The sequence below is a fragment of the Giraffa tippelskirchi genome, chromosome X (genome assembly GCF_054371585.1).
Source record: "Giraffa tippelskirchi isolate mGirTip1 chromosome X, T2T-mGirTip1v1.2.pri, whole genome shotgun sequence".
NCBI classification, from domain to species: Eukaryota; Metazoa; Chordata; class Mammalia; order Artiodactyla; family Giraffidae; genus Giraffa; species Giraffa tippelskirchi.
The window spans coordinates 115,422,133-115,442,451 of NC_137289.1; the positions used below are offsets into that span (position 1 = coordinate 115,422,133).

At 37.9% G+C, this 20,319-nt stretch overlaps 1 protein-coding gene across 1 annotated transcript in view; it reads right to left on the minus strand.

Annotated features, from left to right (window-relative positions):
- Positions 1-20,319, minus strand: part of CFAP47 (cilia and flagella associated protein 47) — a 493,129-nt gene that overhangs the window by 465,548 nt on the left and 7,262 nt on the right. Inside the window, exons 2-8 of the mRNA XM_081563532.1 lie at positions 19,601-19,752; positions 18,335-18,450; positions 12,357-12,495; positions 9,951-10,179; positions 9,351-9,511; positions 7,381-7,502; positions 4,942-5,177 (exon numbers count right to left, since the gene is read on the minus strand). Coding sequence (XP_081419658.1) covers positions 4,942-5,177; positions 7,381-7,502; positions 9,351-9,511; positions 9,951-10,179; positions 12,357-12,495; positions 18,335-18,450; positions 19,601-19,752 — 1,155 coding nt within the window. The remainder of the gene's footprint in view (positions 1-4,941; positions 5,178-7,380; positions 7,503-9,350; positions 9,512-9,950; positions 10,180-12,356; positions 12,496-18,334; positions 18,451-19,600; positions 19,753-20,319) is intronic.

Genomic DNA, 20,319 nt, shown 5'->3' on the forward strand with positions numbered 1-20,319 from the left:
GAAAGTGGGGAAAACCACTAGACCATTCAGGTATGACTTAAATCAAATCCTTTACGATTATACAGTGGAAGTGACAAATAGATTCGAGGGACTAGATCTGATAGAGTGCCTGATGAACTATGGATGGAGATTTGTGACATTGTACAGGAGACAGGGATCAAGACCATCCCTAAGAAAAAGAAATGCAAAAAAGCAAAATGGCTGTCTGAGGAGGCCTTACAAATAGATGTGAAAAGAGAAGCAAAAAGCAAAGGAGAAAAGGAAAGATATACCCATTTGAATGCAGAGTTCCAAAGACTAGCCAAGAGAGATAAGAAAGCCTTCCTGAGGGATCAGTGCAAAGAAATAGAGGAAAAGAATAGAATGGGAAAGACTAGAGATCTGTTCAAGAAAATTAGAGATACCAAGGGAACATTTCATGCAAAGATGGGCTCAATAAAGGACAGAAACGGTATGGACCTAACAGAAGCAGAAGATATTAAGAAGAGGCGGCAAGAATACACAGAAGAACTATCCGAAAAAGATCTTCACGACCCAGATAATCACGATGGTGTGACCACTCACCTAGAGCCAGACATTCTGGAATGTGAAGTCAAGTGGGCCTTAGAAAGCATGACTATGAACAAAGCTAGTGGAGATGATGGAATTACAGTTGAGCTATTTCAAATCCTAAAAGATGATGCTGTGAAAGTGCTGCACTCGATATGCTAGCAAATTTGGAAAACTCAGCAGTGGCCACAGGACTGGAAAAGGTCAGTTTTCATTTCAATCCCAAAGAAAGGCAAGGCCAAAGAATGCTCAAACTACCACACCATTGCACTCATCTCACACACAAGTAAAGTAATGCTCAAAATTCCCCAAGCCAGGCTTCAGCAATACGTGAACCGTGAACTTCCAGATGTTCAAGCTGGTTTTAGAAAAGGCAGAGGAACCAGAGATCAAATTGCCAACATCCGTTGGATCATCAAAAAGCAAGAGAGTTTCAGAAAAACATCTATTTCTGCTTTATTGACTATGCCAAAGCCTTTGACTGTGTGGATCACCGCAAACGTGGAAAATTCTGAAAGAGAGGGGAATACGAGACCACCTCACCTGCCTCTTGAGAAACCTGTATGCAGGTCAGGAAGCAATAGTTAGAACTGGACATGGAACAACAGACTGGTTCCAAATAGGAAAAGGAGTAGGTCAAGGCTGTATATTGTCACCCTCCTTATTTAACTTATATGCAGAGTACATCATGAGACATGCTTGGCTAGATGAAGAACAAGCTGGAATCCAGATTGTCAGGAGAAATATCAATAACCTCAGATACGCAGATGACACCACCCTTATGACAGAAAGTGAAGAACTAAAGAGCCTCTTGATGAAAGTGAAAGAGGAGAGTGAAAAAGTTGGCTTAAAGCTCAACATTCAGAAAACTAAGATCATGGCATCCAGTCCCATCACTTCACAGCAAATCAATGGGCAAACAGTGGAAACAGTGGCATACTTTATTTTGCGGGGCTCCAAAATCACTGCAGATGGTGATTGCAGCCATGAAATTAAAAGACGTAACTCCTTGGAAGAAAAGTGATGACCAACCTACACAGTATATTAAAAAGCAGAGACACCATTTTGCCAACAAAGGTCCATCTAGTTAAGACCATGGTTTTTCCAGTAGTCAGGCATGGATGTGAGAGCTGGACTATAAAGAATGCTGAGTGCGGAAGAATTGATGCTTTTGAACTGTGGTGTTGGAGAAGACTCTTGAGAGTCCCTTGGACTGCAAGGAGATCCAACCAGTCCATCCTAAAGGAGATCAGTCCTGAATATTCATTGGAAGGACTGATGTTGAAGCTGAAATTCCAATACTTTGGCCACCTGATGCGAAGAGATGACTCATTGGAAAAGACCCTGATGCTGGGAAAGATTGGAGGGGGGGCGGCAGAGGATGTGATGGTTGGATGGTATCACCAACTCGATGGACATTAGTTTGAGTAAACTCCGGGAATTGGTGATGGACAGGGAAGGCTGGCGTGCTGCAGTCCATGAGGTCACAAAGTGTCAGACATAACTGAGTGACTGAACTGAACTGAACTGAACAGGTGGCGCTACTGGAAAAGAACACGACTGCCAATGCAGGAGACGTAAGAGATGCAGGTTCAACACCTGGGTTGGGAAGATCCCCTGGATAAGGTCATGGCAACCCACTCCAGCATTCTTGCCTGGAGAATTCCATGGACAGAGGAGCCTGGTGGGCTACAGTCCATAGGGTTGCAAAGAGTCAGACACAACTGAAGCAACTTACATACACACAAATTTAAAAATAGTCTATTACTATCATTTCCCTCTATATAGTTCATGCTGTAATATTTCTCTTGTTTCCTGGATACTTGGCCCATTCCTAAGATAATGCTAATCAAAATTGAAGTTGGATGCCACGATAAGTTCTGAAACATCTTATTTCAACTAGCAAAAGTAAAGTATCACAAAAGATATAGGACATATCCTTCCACATTATAAATTCACCAGAGCCTTTGTTTTCTTTGGGCTATTATTTTCCATCTTTTCTAAAACACTACTATTTTAAAATCTTTCACTCATTTTGTTCCTTTCACTAAATTCTTTCTCAACTTCCATCTCCATTCTCTCTTCCTCGTGTAAAGCGCTTCTGTAGGAAATTGATAATTGGTCTTTCAGCTTCAAACTCTTTAACACTTGGAGCTGGCTAAGAGAAATTGACCAGATTCCTGTGATCCTTGTGAGCTTCTCTGATCAGAAAAAATCAGCTATGTGTTGAAAGATATGCAGGTTACTGGAGAAAATGAATTATGCTGGTAAGATTAAGAGACAGACTAAAGGAAGTCTATGTGCTGTGCTGTGCTTAGTCTAAAAAGCCATTAGAAAATGTTTTGCATAAGGTGGTTAACATTTGTTATTCTATGAAGACTAATTAGCTCTATTGAAAATGGGGGGAGGGAGTGTCATTCTAATGAAGCAGGAAGAGTTATACATATGAACAGCATGCATTTAAACATGTATACAATAGCTGTTGATTGCAACTGGGAGAAAGCTTCCATCAATAACTTTATGAACCATACCACTATGCATCAGAGAAAAGATGATAAGGCAAGAACCAGAGGTGAAACAAACCACTCCTGTCTAATAGTATTTAGAGCAAGACTCAGCAATCTTTTTCTGTTAATTACCAGACAGTAACTATTTAGGCTTTATGAACCATACAACTCACAACTATTTAACCTGCCCTTGTAGCATGAAAGCAGCTATAGACGATAGGCAACAAATAAGAGCGGCTACATTCCAATAACAGTTTACTTAAAACAAAACAAACAAAAAAACAAGTGGCAGAGGATCTGGCAAAGAACTGTCTGAGTAGCGAGAAAAAGTAAACCCGACATCCAGAAGCTGTCCTTAGCGCTCACAGGTATGTCTTGGCGTTCAACTTCTGTGCTCTGCACCGGAAGCTCTACAAGACCTCCGCCAATTAAGTATCGTCTGTTTCCAATTTGAAAATTCAACTCAACCTTCACGGTCTGGCTCTTATGTTGCCATCTTGGCAGACCTTTCTATCTGGCTGGAGGTTCTATATCACCTTGTTACAGATCTAAGACATTTGGCATTCTTCTTGAACCCTACCTGTTTGTGTGTATGTCTTAGGCTTCCGTAACGCATTAAAAAATTTCTTACCCGGCAGAACTTTGGAGGGAAGGAGGCGGCGTCCCGGGTTCATCCCCCGGGGCTGCTCCAGGCCAGGACGGCGGCGCGGGCTGGGTCTGCGCCGAGCTCCCGCTGCTACCCCGCGACCCCGTGGGTCCGCTCACCGCGCGGGGGCTCGTGGCCAGAGCTGGGGCGCATCCACTGCCCACGCGGCCGCGGCCAGCGGGACCCAAGCCGCCGACTTCCGGGAGCGGCCCCGGTACACCGCCCACCTGGATGGACCCCGCCGGCAGTGCGGCCCCAGGTGGCGACCTGGCTGCGGCGGCCGGACGCGTCCCTGCCGCGCCAGCGGGAGGCGCTGTAGGACTCAATCCTGAACTACCAGCACCTGTGCCAAAACTTGTCCTCCCTGCACTCAGCTGACGACGGCGAGCCTCCTGATACCAGCCTCGACCCCCCACCCCTCACTGTGCCCCCGACGCACGGTGCCCATGACCGGCAGTTGCAGGGCGCTTTCCACACCAGCCTCTTAAGGGCTGGCCTGGGAGAATGCATCCCTCAGCAAGGCCTCAGACTCTAGTGCCTGCTTTCTTCCTACCACCTCGCCACACAGGAGTGCAAGGCCTGGGCCTCTTGGTGGCAAAACTGCCGCCATCACCTCTCTCCTGGCACTGGGGCCGGAAACCAGGCTGCAGCCTCTGCACATGACACTGGACCTCCACTTCCTCCACATGTGTGCACCCAAGCTTGGCCAACCATCCTCAGCTCTTGGGATTGGGAAGAGGGCCTGGTTCCCACCGCCGTTTCACCATTTGCTGCTATCAGCAGACGCTGGCTCAGGGGCTTCCCTCCTCTGGTCCCTGGGTTCCACTGCCCTCGACACGGGCTCCAGGACCATTCCTGGTTCCACCCTCGTGAGAGAGGGTCAAAGCTCCATGCTGGATATTTAAGTTTAGGGGTCAACCTCCTGGGCACATAGATAAATACTCTCTCAGAAAAAAAAAACAAACAAACAAACAAAATCCATAGAAGCAGTAACTATGTTTTGCACTTCTTTGCTTTCTCTACAGTGTTGATTTTTTTTTTTTTTGCACATGAAAGGCACGTAAGAAGTAATTACAAATATTGTACAGGTACCAATACAAAAGTATTCATAACTAGGCCACAAAAGAGATTAAATTTCTAAACACTGGTGCAACAAATGTAGGTTTTAATCCTCTGCATGGCTTTTTAGTCAACCTTAAAATATTTAAAGCATGTGAAAGCACAGAATGATAATCTTACCTGCACACATCCTTCATCAATCTTGCCCTTTTGAGGATCAATTTTAAAATGTGCAGTTTTTTTAAAGTGGTACGTCAGAGGAAGGGATTTGGATCGATTTTGCATAACACAATGAATCTCTGAATGTCCACCCATGAAACAAGGTGCAAAATTAAGAACCCTTCCAGGATCAAACTGTAGTAAGACTGGAAGTCCTGAGCCTGTCAGGGCTAATTCCACTTTCTGAAATGGGTCACCTGTAAAAGCAATAATAGTTTGTTAACATTAAAAGTGTTTTGGGAACCCAGAATATATTTGCTCAGTTCAAACCGTGTCATCTGAAAGACTTGATGAGACATGGGTATCTAATTCAATCTTTCATTCAACAAAGTTACTGAATGCCTTCTCTGTGTGGGTATTTTTCCAGGCCTTGGGGGTACAGTAGTGAATAAAACAGGCGATGTCCTTGCTCTCATGGATTTTACATTCTAGTGAGGTGACATTGACAATAAAATAAATAGGTAAAGTAAGGTAAGACAGAGTACAATGTCTTGGGGCTGCTCATTTATATGGGGAACTCCAAAAAGAACTGATAGGGAGACGTGAGCAAAGATATAAAGGACCCTGGAAGAAAATCATAGGGAAAAAAATTTTTTAAGTGTATTCTAAATACAGAAAACAGCAAATACAAAGACTCTAAGGTAGGGATGACTTGGTATGCTCAAAAAAAAAAAACAAAAACAAAAAAAAACCAATCCTCAGGAATGAAGTATGGCTGCAGAAGAGTAGTAGAAGAATGGTAAGAAATGATCTGACATGAGATATACTTTCGACAGTAGAGATAAGAAAATTTGCTGGCTGATTGCAGTAGAATCAGAGATTGAACACAATAAATGATGATGCTAAGGTTTTTGGTATAAGCAACTGAAATGATGGAACTGTCATTTCTTGAGACAGGAAAGACTTCAGGAGGGACAGGCTATGGGGAAACCAATCATTCTTTTTGGACATGTTAAGTTTGAGACATCTGGTAGAAATCCAAGTGGAAATGTCTTATTAGGTCACTTATTATATATTTGTCAGCTTAGAGTGAAGATGAAGGAGGAAGGATTGGGGTTTTTTAAGGGAGAAGAGAAGCTGGGCGAATACTAATCTCAGATCAGGAGAAAGTGAATGAGTGGAGGAATGTAGCAGGAATGGCAAATACCAGGACTTAGTTGGGATTAACGGTTTTGTGTTTTTCACTGGCCCAATTAGCTTCTGAGGTGCAGCCCTGGAGTAGGCTGAGAGTTGAATTGAATCAGATTAGAGGTTTTCCACTCAGCCACAGTGGGAGTTGAGCCAAGAGGTTTACATATACTTGGGGAAAAGTGATTATGATTAAAATTATGAACAATGGAATATAAGCTGAGCAACAATGTAAATATGCAGTTTTGGAGATAGAGTACTAGAAAAGAAGGAAGTGACTATGAAATGAGGGCTCTGATTGAGTGAAAGAATAGTTTTGCAAAGAAAGTATTACAACTAGAATCCCCAAAATAGGGTTTATATTTCTTCACTCATGCTCTTACTAGCCAATCCGAGATTTTAAGGTAAACCTAGCATCTCTATCTCTAGCCATTGAAAACTAGATTAACTTGAAAGCCTAGAATAAATGTTCTGTCTATGATCAGCAGACAGAGCTCAGTATCACCAACTATGGCATAAGTAGTAACAGAGCAATCAATTTCTGCCCTAGGAACACTGTTCAACTCTGCTCAATGACATCACTCATACTAACACGCAAATCTTCTAGATATCTTGCCATGGTCATCTTTCTGGATTTCATCTCTCATCTGCCTATATTTTAATTTTCTCTTTGATCTTTCTTGCTAAACTGAACTTCAATTCCATTTTCCTCACTGCAACTCATCCAACATCACCTGAAATGTACAGAGTCCACTGCATTTTTACACGTGACCTACAAAGCACATGCACTTATGAATATCCTATAACAGGATACTGCATCCTATTTATTGATACTAGAACTCTAGGTCTTATTCTTTGAATGTTACTTTATGTAGATTCCAAGAGAGCTAAAGGTTTGGTAAAGATGAAATAGATCATTTGTTTCCATATTAATCTCTAAGAGAAAATCTAGGCTTACAAAGAAAAGAAACAAGGTTGTTTTTTGTATTTATTTTTATTCCTTTAACTGTGCATCACCATGTTTATCTAATGTCATCTCAAAATAATTAAGTCATTTAAATTTTAAATTAGAAAATTATTATATAAATGATCCTGAGGTTGACTCTTCTCAATGTTCCACAGAAGACATGTTAAGGTCTCTCAAACGTTTACATTTTCATTCTAAGCAATAATTATACATTTCCTTAAACTTCCTCTACATATATTGCTGTCCAAACTTTTAAAGAATTTAAATAGCTATATATTTGATGATAATGTTCATTTCACACTTACTTTTGATGATTTGATTATCATCTCTCAAAAATCCATCTTTACTTCCTACAGACTCAAATCTCAAAAAAAGAGCATAGTCTTGCCTGTGTGAAGGATCCTTCTTGTGATCATCAATGATTAGCCTGTGAAAAAATTACAATCAATTATTTCTAAAGCAAAGATGACACACTTTATTAATCTCTCAAAAGGGAATATCAACCCAATACCTAAATCTACACAGATGAAATTCAGCAATAAAAAGATAACTGTGATCCATTTTCCAAAATTACCACACAAGATACTGAGATTTGCAAAAGAAGGCCACACTCATACTAGGTAAAGTCAAAAAAAAACTGAGTTCATGATGATATTTGCAAGATAAGTGGGATTTAAATATACTAAGTTGTCAAACTCTTTCCTCCAATGTCACTTTCTGTGTAAAGGATTTTCTTTCCAGGCAAACTTCATTGCTAGCTAAGGTCTCTGTTCAATTCTCTATAGTGGTCCTTCCTACACCCGGGTATAAATCTCTAGTACATATCTGTGTCCTCCCACAAACTAAGCATATATTTCTAGCCACATTCTTGTTAGAGGAGAAAAGGCAATTTGGAGAACAAGACTTGGTAACAGCCAAATCTTGGCAGAGGAGAAAAGCAAAGGAAAGATGAGAAGAAAGGAAGTAGGACCAAAGACACAGATGGGTTATATCACAGGCTTGTGCCCTGACAAACTTTACTTGCCTTACCTAGAGCTCACCTTTTTAGCACTGGATACTCAAATATATACACAAAAGGTTGATGTGAAATATTACATAGGAATTCAAATAGCATATCGAAAACACCTTTAAGACTACAAATCATATTTATTTCCGAGTTCATGCTAGACTCTCAAATAACATGAACATATTGCCATGAATGGGGTTGCTAAGAGTCAGACATGACTGAGCGACTTCACTTTCACTTTTCAATTTCATGCATTGAGGAAGGAAATGGCAACCCACTCCAGTGTTCTTGCCTGGAGAATCCCAGGGACAGGGGAGCCTGGTGGGCTGCCATCTTTGGGGTCGCACAGAGTCGGACACAACTGAAGCAACTTAGCAGAAGCAGCAGCATTGCCATGAAAAGAACATTTAGAATTTCAAAGATTGTGTATTAAACAGAATCTTACAGATTTACCAAAGAAATTTCCTGCGTGAAGGGATGATTAATAAGGCAATTATAGATTGTACAAATAGAACAATTACTTGATTTATTACCCTCCTTAAATTAAACCACAACTCAGTCTTCATCAGACAATTGGTATCACCAAGTGACCCGGTTGTCACAGAGAGAACTGCATTAAACATTGCCTTCTTACAAAGGTCAACATACTGACGACTGGATCAGTTATTACCATACACTACAACTTCTCAAGTGTACCTGAAATTGCTACTGTATATTTAAAACAGCATTGCCAATTATATTTTCAAACTAAATAACCAAACCAAGCACAGGGAAAACTATACATTGGCAAAAGTCCTAAACATTTGCATGAATTTCAGCAACCGAGTGTGGTTGATCCCAGCAGCTACTAGAGGCTTAATGTTTCTGATATTCAGTCTAAGTATTTGGCCCTGGCAGGAGCACAGCATCCTCTTTGAAGGCATCTACAACAAACTCCATTCCCCTAGCCACTGCGTGACTATTTCTGGAAGGACAACAAGGTCTTGTTCGAACAGGCTGGTCTGTGGCCACAATTCAAAACAACCTCAAACTTTCACCATCTCATTTCCACAAGGTCTGGAGAGATTTTTAATTTAAAATAAAGTGTTTAGAAACATTTTTAAATATTGGAAATAATATTAACCATGTTAGAAATATTTAGAACCATAATAAGAAAAATCCAATTTGTGCCTTCTGCCAAGTTTTACTATTAAAATCAATCTGATGAATGTACAGTTAATATACTTTCCATTGATCAGTAACACCATAATGAAATTAATTTTTGCTTACTTTGGGCTGAAACAAAATGTAATTAAAATCTTTTGATAAGGTAGTAACTTCCCTTCATTAGGAACACAGGAGATAATTGTGGTAATATCTATGTTCTTTATTTTCCTTAAGTAGGTGAGATTATTTAAAGCAACATCTGTTCTTTGTTTAATATTTATACCCTGCAATATAAAATCAGAAATAAAAGAATATTAAGGCAAATATACAAAAAGTATTTTAAAATGCGGTCATAAAATAATTATTGAAATTCCAGAAGCTAGATATAGAGAAAATGTATGTCTTTAAAGTAACATACATAAATTTGATCAAGGCACCTCATAAAACTTAAAGAACTAAGATGAGAACAGAAACCCCCACAATTAGCCACTAAGACATATTAATACCCATCTAGTTTATTTCAGATATTGATTACTATCAAGGTCAGCTTGATTTACTAAACTTTTTGAGGTCACCCTTGGACACACGTGAAATGAAAACATATCTATCTTCACGTTAAAACATTTTTAGAGTAATTAAACAGCTTGTTGGTCATTAGTAAGTTCAAAACAGTCTGTTTCAAAACATAATACCTGATCTTCCTCTGTTCCATTATTTACTTACCACTTCTTCTCCAACGGAATCATCTTGCATTATTGCTACCCAATTTATAGGTTCTGGGCTATTATTGTACAGAAATGCACGTTCAATCTTTGACGTTCCAAAGAAAACAGAACCAAACCTTATGCATTCCAACTTTTTATCATTATTTATGTTTAACAATTCAATAATCTGCTCAACCACATGAGCTCTGATATTCAAGAATACGTCTGGACGATCTTGCAAACTCACTCTACAAGATAATGAATTATACATATATATTTTAATTAGAATTCTATACACTTTTTCTCCTAAATGTTTATATAAACATAAATTTTATAAAATCACATTATAATTAAAATTCGAAGACCTAAGAGAAGTTCCTTTCATGTATGTGACAGAGACTGTCATGTCCTTCTGTCTGTCTGAACCTGCACAGTAGAATGGCATATGTGCAATCTAACTTATTGTCTCTGGGAAACAACAAAGGTGGAAAATAACTGCATGAATTGACCTAAAAAAAACTTATTGATATTTCCATATCACCAATTATTCTGTAAATACTAGAGTTAGACAGGAAGATTTATATGGCCACCTCTAGTTCTGGAATCCTGAGATTTTTTTCTAATCATCCCATTTCCCCAAGTCCACTCACCAACTTCATCTTCATCCTAATGACCCAATTCTGTATGAAGCAAAGTATCTCAGCAAAACTCCACTTATTTGCTGAAATGAATATCTCCCCTCATAAAACTTCATTTTTAAGACTAACCTGAATTTACTGTTGAAACTTCCTTCACCTTACATTTATCCCTCTCTGGCATAAATGCAATCCTTTTGAATCTTGACCCATCAAGATAGCACAAATCAATGATCAAACCACAGCCATCACCAAAGTCCTTAACTTATACTCTATCTCTGTCACATTGGGCATGGTTGATACCGTCTCTTTACACATCTCCCCTCACTTAGCTTTCTTGACACCATACTTTCATGGTTTTCCTTCAACTTATTTAGACTCTACCTTCTTATTCTCCTAAGACTTGAGTATTTTGTAAATTCCATGAATAATGCTGTTTCTCTCCTACTCTTTTATATTCTACTCTCTTTCTCAAAGTTATTTTAATACTTCATGCTTCATCTACAACTTATGAACTGACAACTCTCAAAGCAGTATACCTAGACCAAAATTTTTTATAGGACTCAATATAAGTAAATCTAATAGGCTCCAAAGGATTCTGCAAAGCAAATCAATTCCAATGTTACAAAACTGAAGTCAAGATCTTCTCCCACAACCTGAACCTCCTCTTACTTTCTCTTTCTATAACCAGTTAATAAATCTAGTCAAATCTACCTCCATAACATACCTCCATTCTGCACACTTCTCTCCATACTCCCAGTCTGTACCTTAGCTGAGCCCTTCATTATTTATCTTCTGCCTTACTATTATAGTTTCTAGTCAGGCTATCCACTCCACATCTGTACTCCTTGATTTTGTATACTGCTATTAACATGAGCTTTCTAAAATGAAAACTAATTAAGACACCCCATCCTAAAACCTTCCTGAGATTCCACGGCCTTTATAATAAAACCTAAGTTTGTATCAGGGCTCACAACTGTTTCTCAAACATTTTTTTTTTGAACTGTGGCCTTCAGTGAGAAATGCATTTTATACTGCAATGCAAAATACACACACACACACACACATACACATGAAACAAGTTTTACAAAATGCCATTTGAACTTAGTATGTGAGATGCATTCTGATGTTTTCTATTTCATTGTTTTAATACTAGTGGTGACTCATTATACTGACTGCATATCCTGCTAATGAACTGAGAAGTATAACAAAAAAAAAAAAAAGCTTTCCTATAAGGTCCTTAACTGGACCCTGCACCATTCTGTTTTGCTGGTTCCATTACTCCTTACCTCCATCTCTTTGCCTCAGATCTCAAGATGTGTAACACTGTCTATTAACCTCTAGGAAGTCATCTTCTACTTGTTCTGCCTGAAATCATTCCTCTAACCTACTCCCATCACCAATATCCACCTCTCCTAAACACACACACACACACACACACACACACTCAGCCCAAATCACACCGTTGCTCTTTGCTGGCCAATTTCTACTCAACAACAGGTGTTTCGTTCAATTACTACCTCCTTAGTGGAGCTCTTTCTTGATCCATTCCCTCACCCCCACAAAATTCAAACTAGGAGCTCCTAGTAGGTGTACCCATATGACATTCTCCAGTTCCTTCCATTTTTTCAGTCTCTAGTACTTGGCAAACAGTAGATACTCAATGAATGAATGCTGACTCAAAGAATAAAGAAGCTAACATACATTCAAAGACAACAGGCATATATGAAAAGAGAAACAGGAAACTATCAAGCACTACACTAGAATTAAGAACCATAGTATATACTCACTTTGCCAATTCGTTTACAATTATGGGCTGGTCTGCACAGAAATCCACTTTAATAACCATTGATGACTTGGGCTGCACAACACCACTGGTTGGAAAAATGACAATGGGTAGTTGGCCCTGGTATTCTGTTTTAAAGATACCTAAGGAGAATGAGAGCAGATGGTTTACATTTGGATCCTTATAATGTTAACATTCACTCAGTTAGTAGGGGACAGACACGCATTACAGAGTACATGGTCTACTGTGGACCAAGAATCACAGCTTTGATTGTAAGTCCAGCCTCTAGGGTCATCCAATAAATTTGAGCCTAGTGTTAAGACTCAACTCTTACCAATAGCTAAAATACACTGTCTGCTTACTGTGCTCAGACACTCATGCTAAGAGCTATGCATATGTTATTCTACTTAGTCCTCAAAATGAAATCTATGATACAGGCTCAAGCATTACCTCCATTTTATACATAAGGAAATAGATACTTAGAAAGGTCAAGTCACTTGTCCAAAAATACACAATTATTATAATAGATTAGATGATCAACTCCAATTCTTCAATCTTCTCTGCATGCTTACTGTCACGCTTCCATGGATTAAGGATGTTTTCCTACCCCTTGACTGGGTCTGATCATGTGATTCACTTTGGCCAATAGCATGGAGCTAGAAGTGACATGTCAGCTCCAACCCCAGATGTTCTCCTACCATTGAAAGTGTTTCTTTGAGAAACTGCTGTCCCTTTGGCCTATGCCCCATAAGGAGCAACTGTGGAGCAGAGAGAGCCACCCAACTGACTCACAGACCTGCAGTGAGTAACAGATCAGCCTGGCTGCCTCAACCTGAAGCAGAGTCACCCAGTTTAGTCAAGTTCCTGCTAATCTGCATAAAAGTGTTATTCCAACTCTTTGCAACCCCATGGCCTGTAGACCACCAGGGTCCTCTGTCCATGGAGTTCTCCAGGCAAGAATATTGCTTTTTTAAGCTACAGAATTATGGCATGGTTCCTTCCACATCAATAGTTGAATACTACAGCTAATAACTAATAGAGCTGGGATTTTTACCTGGATGTTTCTGACCACAGGGCTTATATTTATAGCCACCACTATTACTCATTATGTAGTTAATGTAGTTTACAGATGAAAAGGGTGAAAGGAAAGAATTTCTAGAATGAAAAAGCATATGAGAAGGAGGCCACAAAAATTTCTTATTCTGAAAGCAGAAATGGTCCATAGTTTATGGTAATGTCTGGTGCCTATATTAGAGCATGCAGTCTATATCAGATACTATCTCCTTTTCCTCTCTGTAGTCCTGGAACCCCACACAGTGCCTAGCACCAAGTAGTGCTCAAAATGTCCAACAAATGGGAAGCAGCCAGTCATGAGTGTCTTTGATATCACTATACAATATTAACACAAATGAGCATGCTGCCCACATAAACAACTTCCAGTTCTAAATCACATTTGATGACATTTTCCAAAATTATTCATTTAACTTAGGAGAATGAAAATATTAGCATAATAAAAGTACTGAAAATATAAAAAGATAATAAAACTTTATGTCCAGAAATGATCTGATGAAAAATGTAAACAAACTCACAGTAACAAAATATGTTAATCCAATCATCTTTAGAGACATGGTAATAACATATTTATTTTTTTCTGTCATAATACAAAGCAAAAATCTGTAAAATTATATCCATTACAAATAAACAAGTATTATTGACTCAGTTCTCCAAGAAAATAAAACTGTATGAGTTCAGCTAAGGCTGAGTCTAAAGTCAATGGTCCAAAAGCTTATCCAGGAACAAGCCCTAACAAGAGAACATTGTTGAATCTTTTAAATATATTAAAATAGTGAGTACACAAACATTACTGTGTCTTATGTAACTTTAATGCCATCAGTAATAATGAAATATTTGACTGTTTTATTTTTTTAATGTTAACAATGGGAGCAAGGACATCATCCTAGGAGAAGGATATCATTGAAGGAAAGATATTACAGATAGAATTTTTGTCATCAAATTTTCATTTTTAAGATATGAAATTGGCCAATGTGTGGAGAATGAACTACAAGCAGATAAGAAGAGACTCCAGAGAAATAATTTAGGTTGATATAACTATAAGGCAAAAAAATATGATGACCTGTTGTAAAAAAAAAAAAAAAGTGACAATGGGACAAAGAAAAATAGGATTACTGACATGATAAGGATGTGGACAGACATGATTTAATAACTGACTCATTAAAGGGATAGAGGGTGAAAAGGAGGGAGGTGTCAAGGATTTTGCCAAATTTTTGACTTGGCCATCTACATGGTGGTGACATTCAATGAAAAATAGAAAAGGAGAACTTTGGGGGAGAAGCTGAGTAGTTTAGTTTTAGACGTGTTAAATCTGAAAAACCTGAAATAAATGCAAAGTCTTGTATAGATGTCAGTTAAGTAACAGGGATAGAAGCGATTGCCCAGGGAGAGCAAAGTGACTGAGAAAACATGAGGGTTCACGACAAATGCTAAGGAACACTCACTTCTAACGTACCGAGAAAAGGAACAGTGGTCCACAAGAGAATTAAGGAAGATGAAGAAAAAGAGTAATTCTAACATCAATAGTATTTATTGAACATGTAATATATGTCAGAGAGTGTGTTAAGCATTTTATTAATCATCACCACAATTATACAAGGAAGGTATTATGTTTTATCCCTAATGTTTAAGTGAGGCAATGAATATTCAGGAAGTATAAATTGTTTGCCCAGGGCCTCCCAGCCAGTTAATACTGTAACCAAGATTTGGACTCTGGAAGACCTCACTCCAGGTCAAATCAATTAAATGAGTGCTCACTGAATGCCTAGTATATGCCCAACACTGTCACACATGAAAAGTATGTTGAGATTTCATGGAATTGATTTCCAAGAAAACAAACAAAAAATACACTGAGAATAAGTAGTGAGTGCTTCTCTGGGTAAGAGAGGATTCTTAGCACCACTTATGGGTCTGATCCAATTTAGGAAATTTCCTGCTTTAGAGATGATGCTAGGCTTTTCTAGACAGTGATGTAGAGAGATGATGCTGATGATCAGGGGAAGAGAGGCAGCGGGCATTAAGAGCAAGAGAAAGGTCATATATTTGAGGTAAAATAAATCTAAAGGAGTCCTAAGGTAGCCATTGAAATCCAGAAATGCTGTGCAAAAATCACTCTACGGACTTTTAAGACTATTCCACATAATAACATGGTAGTAGAAAAAGTACCCAAAGATTCAAGAGGGGAAATGTTTGCAATTCAAAAAATGCTAAGATTTTTTTTCAATCTTCAATGATTAAAAACTAAAAAACAATAAAAACATAAAAGAGGAAATGGAGTTTACCAGAGCACAAAACACTAATATTAGAAACATCTTAAAGACTAAACCATGTTTTTTCAAAGTGAAAAGATAAGCACTACTTGGTAAGTTAGGCAAACATTCTTACAAGGGGCAATACAACAAAATGTATTTGACAACATTCAGCTAAATCCATGGATAGTTACTCCATAATAGATTATTAAAATAAAACATCATGAAGTTGTTACATAGATAAACTCTAGCATCTATCTCAGTGAGAGTACAATAGAGAGAAACACAGCTATATAAATCATGAACTTGCCGAGTGTGGCTTTTTAATGTTCTCTTAAGCATACATAAGGGCTTCACTGGTGGTTCGAATGGTAAAGAATCTGTCTGCAATGCGGGACACCCAGGTTCAATCCCTGGGTCAGGAAGATCCTCTGGAGAAGGGAATGACAACCCACTCCAGTATTCTTACGTGAAGAATTCCATGGACAGAGGAGCCTGGCAGGCTACAGTCCAAGGGGTCGCAAAGAGTAGGACGTGACTGAGCAACTAACACTTTCACTGAGTATTAATCTTTGGCTCTAAAACTATAAAATATTTGTCACATAAAATCCTTTTGGAAAATTTTATTAAAATCATCTTTGGTTGCTGAATCTATTTTCTGCTTAAGTGTTTTTCTTCATGAAAATATATAATTCTCATGAATATTTATATATTGTGCTTATGGGTAATGAGGACTTTATGACACTTTATGGGCACTTGCTACTGTGCATATAAAACATACTATCAATTTTGGTAAGGGTAGAAAAAAATATTCAACTCCAAAAATGAGGGACAAAGGCAGCAGAAAGAAAATGTGTTTCACTGATAACAATTTGTTTCAGTTTGTAAGGTAATGGCAATTAACATTTCATAATACTCAATTATAATTTACCAAGAATAGTATTAACTACAATGCCATGCACACATACTAAAGGTTAATGTGGATTGCTCTTCCTAAAATGTATGGACTCAGGTCCATGTACGTACTTTTATTAAGTAAAGTAATGTTAAATATTCAATTAAAATTCAAACATATATTTTTTACTTATAGAGAGTTTTTATATGTAATAAAAATATACAATTTGGTAAAATTTTAGAATAAAATCTAGAATTCAGAATCAGTTTAGAATAAATTTAAAATAAAGAGATTATATGATCAAAGCATTAAAGAATTTGTAATGAACAACAGTTATGAGAAATTTTGGAAAGTAAAATAATACAAATAAAATTCTACCAATTACATATCACTGCTCCATAACCAGATCTAAAGGACTATTTAGACCAGAGTAACTCGCCATAAGAGAGTTCATCCTTAACACTGGAGTCAGGCACAAATGAGCCTAATATTCCACAATCTCACAGAATTCAGAAATTCAATCATTTAAAAAATAAAGTATGGAAAGTGAAATAAGTAACATTCAGTGAGGAACAATTATCAGTTTTATCTGTTTATATCCCAGGAAGAAATCAGTAAAGTGTCAGACTTCCTTTGTCTTAATAATTTCCACTGTTCATTCAAGCAGCCCCAGAGAATGTCCTCACTTAGTATAAGACAGGTTTAGATATAAGACCTGTTTCATGTACCCAACAAGCAATCTCAGAGAGAAATGTCCTGCCTGTCTGAAGCTTGTCCTCATCTCAGCTTGAGAAAAATGTTAGTCTTATCATCCCAGATGCTGACCATTCAATCAAGAGAATGAAAGGATAAGTGATTGTATGCCTACTATATATCAATGAAGAGTGTGTGGTCATGCAGACACAGGCACATGTGTGCACACACACACACCCTTATGCCTTTATGCAAACTGTTAGGTCACAGTAAGAATCTCTAAAACTAATCTCATGGAGAAGAAAGAAGCACTTTTTCTTTCAACAAAATGTAAGTAAGAGTCTGCTAGGGATCAGTTTGTGAATTCAAAGTTGAATATGATAGAGATAAAGAACAAATCTTTGCTGAGTACTTGTGATAAGTACCATACTACAGCCTTCAGTACATACAGAATTAACCACAGTATATTTTATTAGTCAGTTTATAAATGAGGAATCTGAAGTTCAATGTTCTTAAAAGATACTCATCCCAGATCACACAGCTTGGAAGGCACTGTGCCCTGATTCTATTTCTGGAAAGCTCTAAGGACTGTGTCACTTCTATGACACCACTCTATGTCTATCCTCAAGGAGGTCATCAGTCATCTGAGTCAAGTTATATTAATAAGAATCATAATGATGTAGATTCATCTTTCCTGATATTGCCTATCAGTTTCTAAAATAGTAATCCTACTTAAGGACCTTCAGTTTTGAAGGTCCTTTGTCATTTTTCAAATGACAGACCTAATTTTTGAGGGGCAGGGTGAATCAGAGAATACATTAATTGCACAAGAAAGATTGAAAGCAGGAGGGGAAGGGGACGACAGAGCATGAGGTGGTTGGATGGCATCACCAACTCAATGGACATGAGTTTGAAAAAACTCCAGGAGATAGTGGACAGGGAAGCCTGGCGTGCTGCAGTCCATGGGGTCACAAAGGGTCGGACATTACTGAGTGAGAGAACAACAGTATATTTCAAACATTACCAGTTTTATTCCAAAAATGTAAGTTAATTTATAGAATAGAAAGTATTTACCTGGCACACTGCCATGGTTAATGATATTAATCTCTTTACAATATATTTTACTACTGGCAACCAATGTCCCAAAATTAACTTCTGGCTGAATTTCCAATTGACATGATGGAATCAACCTAGAAGAGGAGAAAAGAGGACCATATGATGAATTTTAACAACTATAACCTCATGGTTAAATCCACAGGGACTTTTAACTCCTTAAAAAGAGATTTCAGTTTCCTTACAGGTCTGCTGGTGGGACATTTGTCAGTAAACAAAATTGTAAAATGAAGACACAAAAAAAGATAATGAGAGACATTTTAAATTAAAAAATCAGATTTTGTGCATAAATACATGGAATACCCTCCCAAGTACTCACCTTGAAAGGTTACCCACATATCTCAAATTTTTTTGTAGCTCAAAACATACATGGAACTCTGTTTTGAAATCTCCACCTAAACCATACATTCTTTTGCCTACCCCCCTCAAGAAGGGGAGGGGCATACATACACCATATGTTCTTTTGCCCCCTCCCTCAAAAGGGTACCAGTTATCTTAACAAAGTAAGTCATTTGGATGATGCCATATCTGATGAAATAAAAGAAGGTGGGATACTATAAAATATCACTTGGAGACTAAATGTATCATATCAACATGTACACCATCAACTTATACAATGCTATATTACTATTTCAATTGCATTTCAATTTTTTTTAAAAAAGTAAAATAGGATTAGAAGGAACAACCATTTAAGAAGTATAGTAGCAAGTAAGTCAAGAGAATAAAGTGGCCCACAGAAGCAATAACGGTTAACTGTGTCTAATGCTGCTGAGAAACCAAGTAAAAGACAAAGGAGGTACCCACAGACTGGCAATATGCAAGAGCTACTTCACTGCAAAGCTGGGAAAGATAGTCAGATGGATTTTGTTGGAGTAAGAGTGAAAAGTATGATTGTGGAGGTAGTAAAAATAGCACTTTAAAAATAAATCTTGCTATCAAAAGGTACAGAAAACATGGCAGAAATAAAATAGGATGTGAGTTCAAGGGAAATAAAGGAATACAAGCAATTGTTGAATATTTCTAAACGATTTTAATAAAAAACAGAAAACTAGTCTTTCATTTGTTTTGAACACTACAATTTGCGAAAAAATTTGTTCTTGAAGTTCAGTTTAAGGATACTGTAGATACAAAAAGCCCTATTAGAGAAAATAGAAAATATTACTATGAACTCTTATTTTCATCTGAAAGATGCTCAAAATGTTAGCCTCAGTTATGAAGAATACATACCCAATTAGAGGGATCTCTATTGTTTTATTTCCTACTGAAATAAGAAGTTGGTCATACATGTCTTCATTCTTATCAGGATGATATTCCACCATAGCTGTTGTCCGAAGGCCAGAAGCAAGTGCTTTATCCAGATTGGTCAAAATCAGTTTGAACTTTAGCGGAAGAAAAAAAATAATAATTATACATCTTAACTCCTAATAAGAAAATAATATGAGCAACTGTAGTAAGGAGTATACGTTATTTCAAGAGATATATTAAGATACAGGCAATATTCCTGCCCCAATGATTCTGCATGCTTCAGATATACTTTTAATGATAAATGACCTGAAACTGAAAATGCAGTCAGTCGAGAAATACGTAAATGTTCAAGGGCTCCTTTAGAAGTATGAGGTACTAAAAAACAGAAAATAAAAAAAAAGGGAAGAGAGCTGTGCTGAGTCGCATAGTCATGTCCGACTCTTTGCGACCCCATGCCCTGTAGCCTGCCAGGTTCCTCTGTTCATGGGGATTCTCCAAGCAAGAATACTGGAGTGGTTTGTCACGCTTTCCTCCAGGGTATCTTTGCAACCTAAGGATCGAACCCAGGTCTCCCACATTGCAGGCAGATTCTTTACCATCTGAGCCACTCAACATATGAGGTACTAAGTATATGGAAGTATGAGGTACTAAAATATAGGAAAAAAGGGAATAGCAATCTAATAAAAATATTATCCAACCTA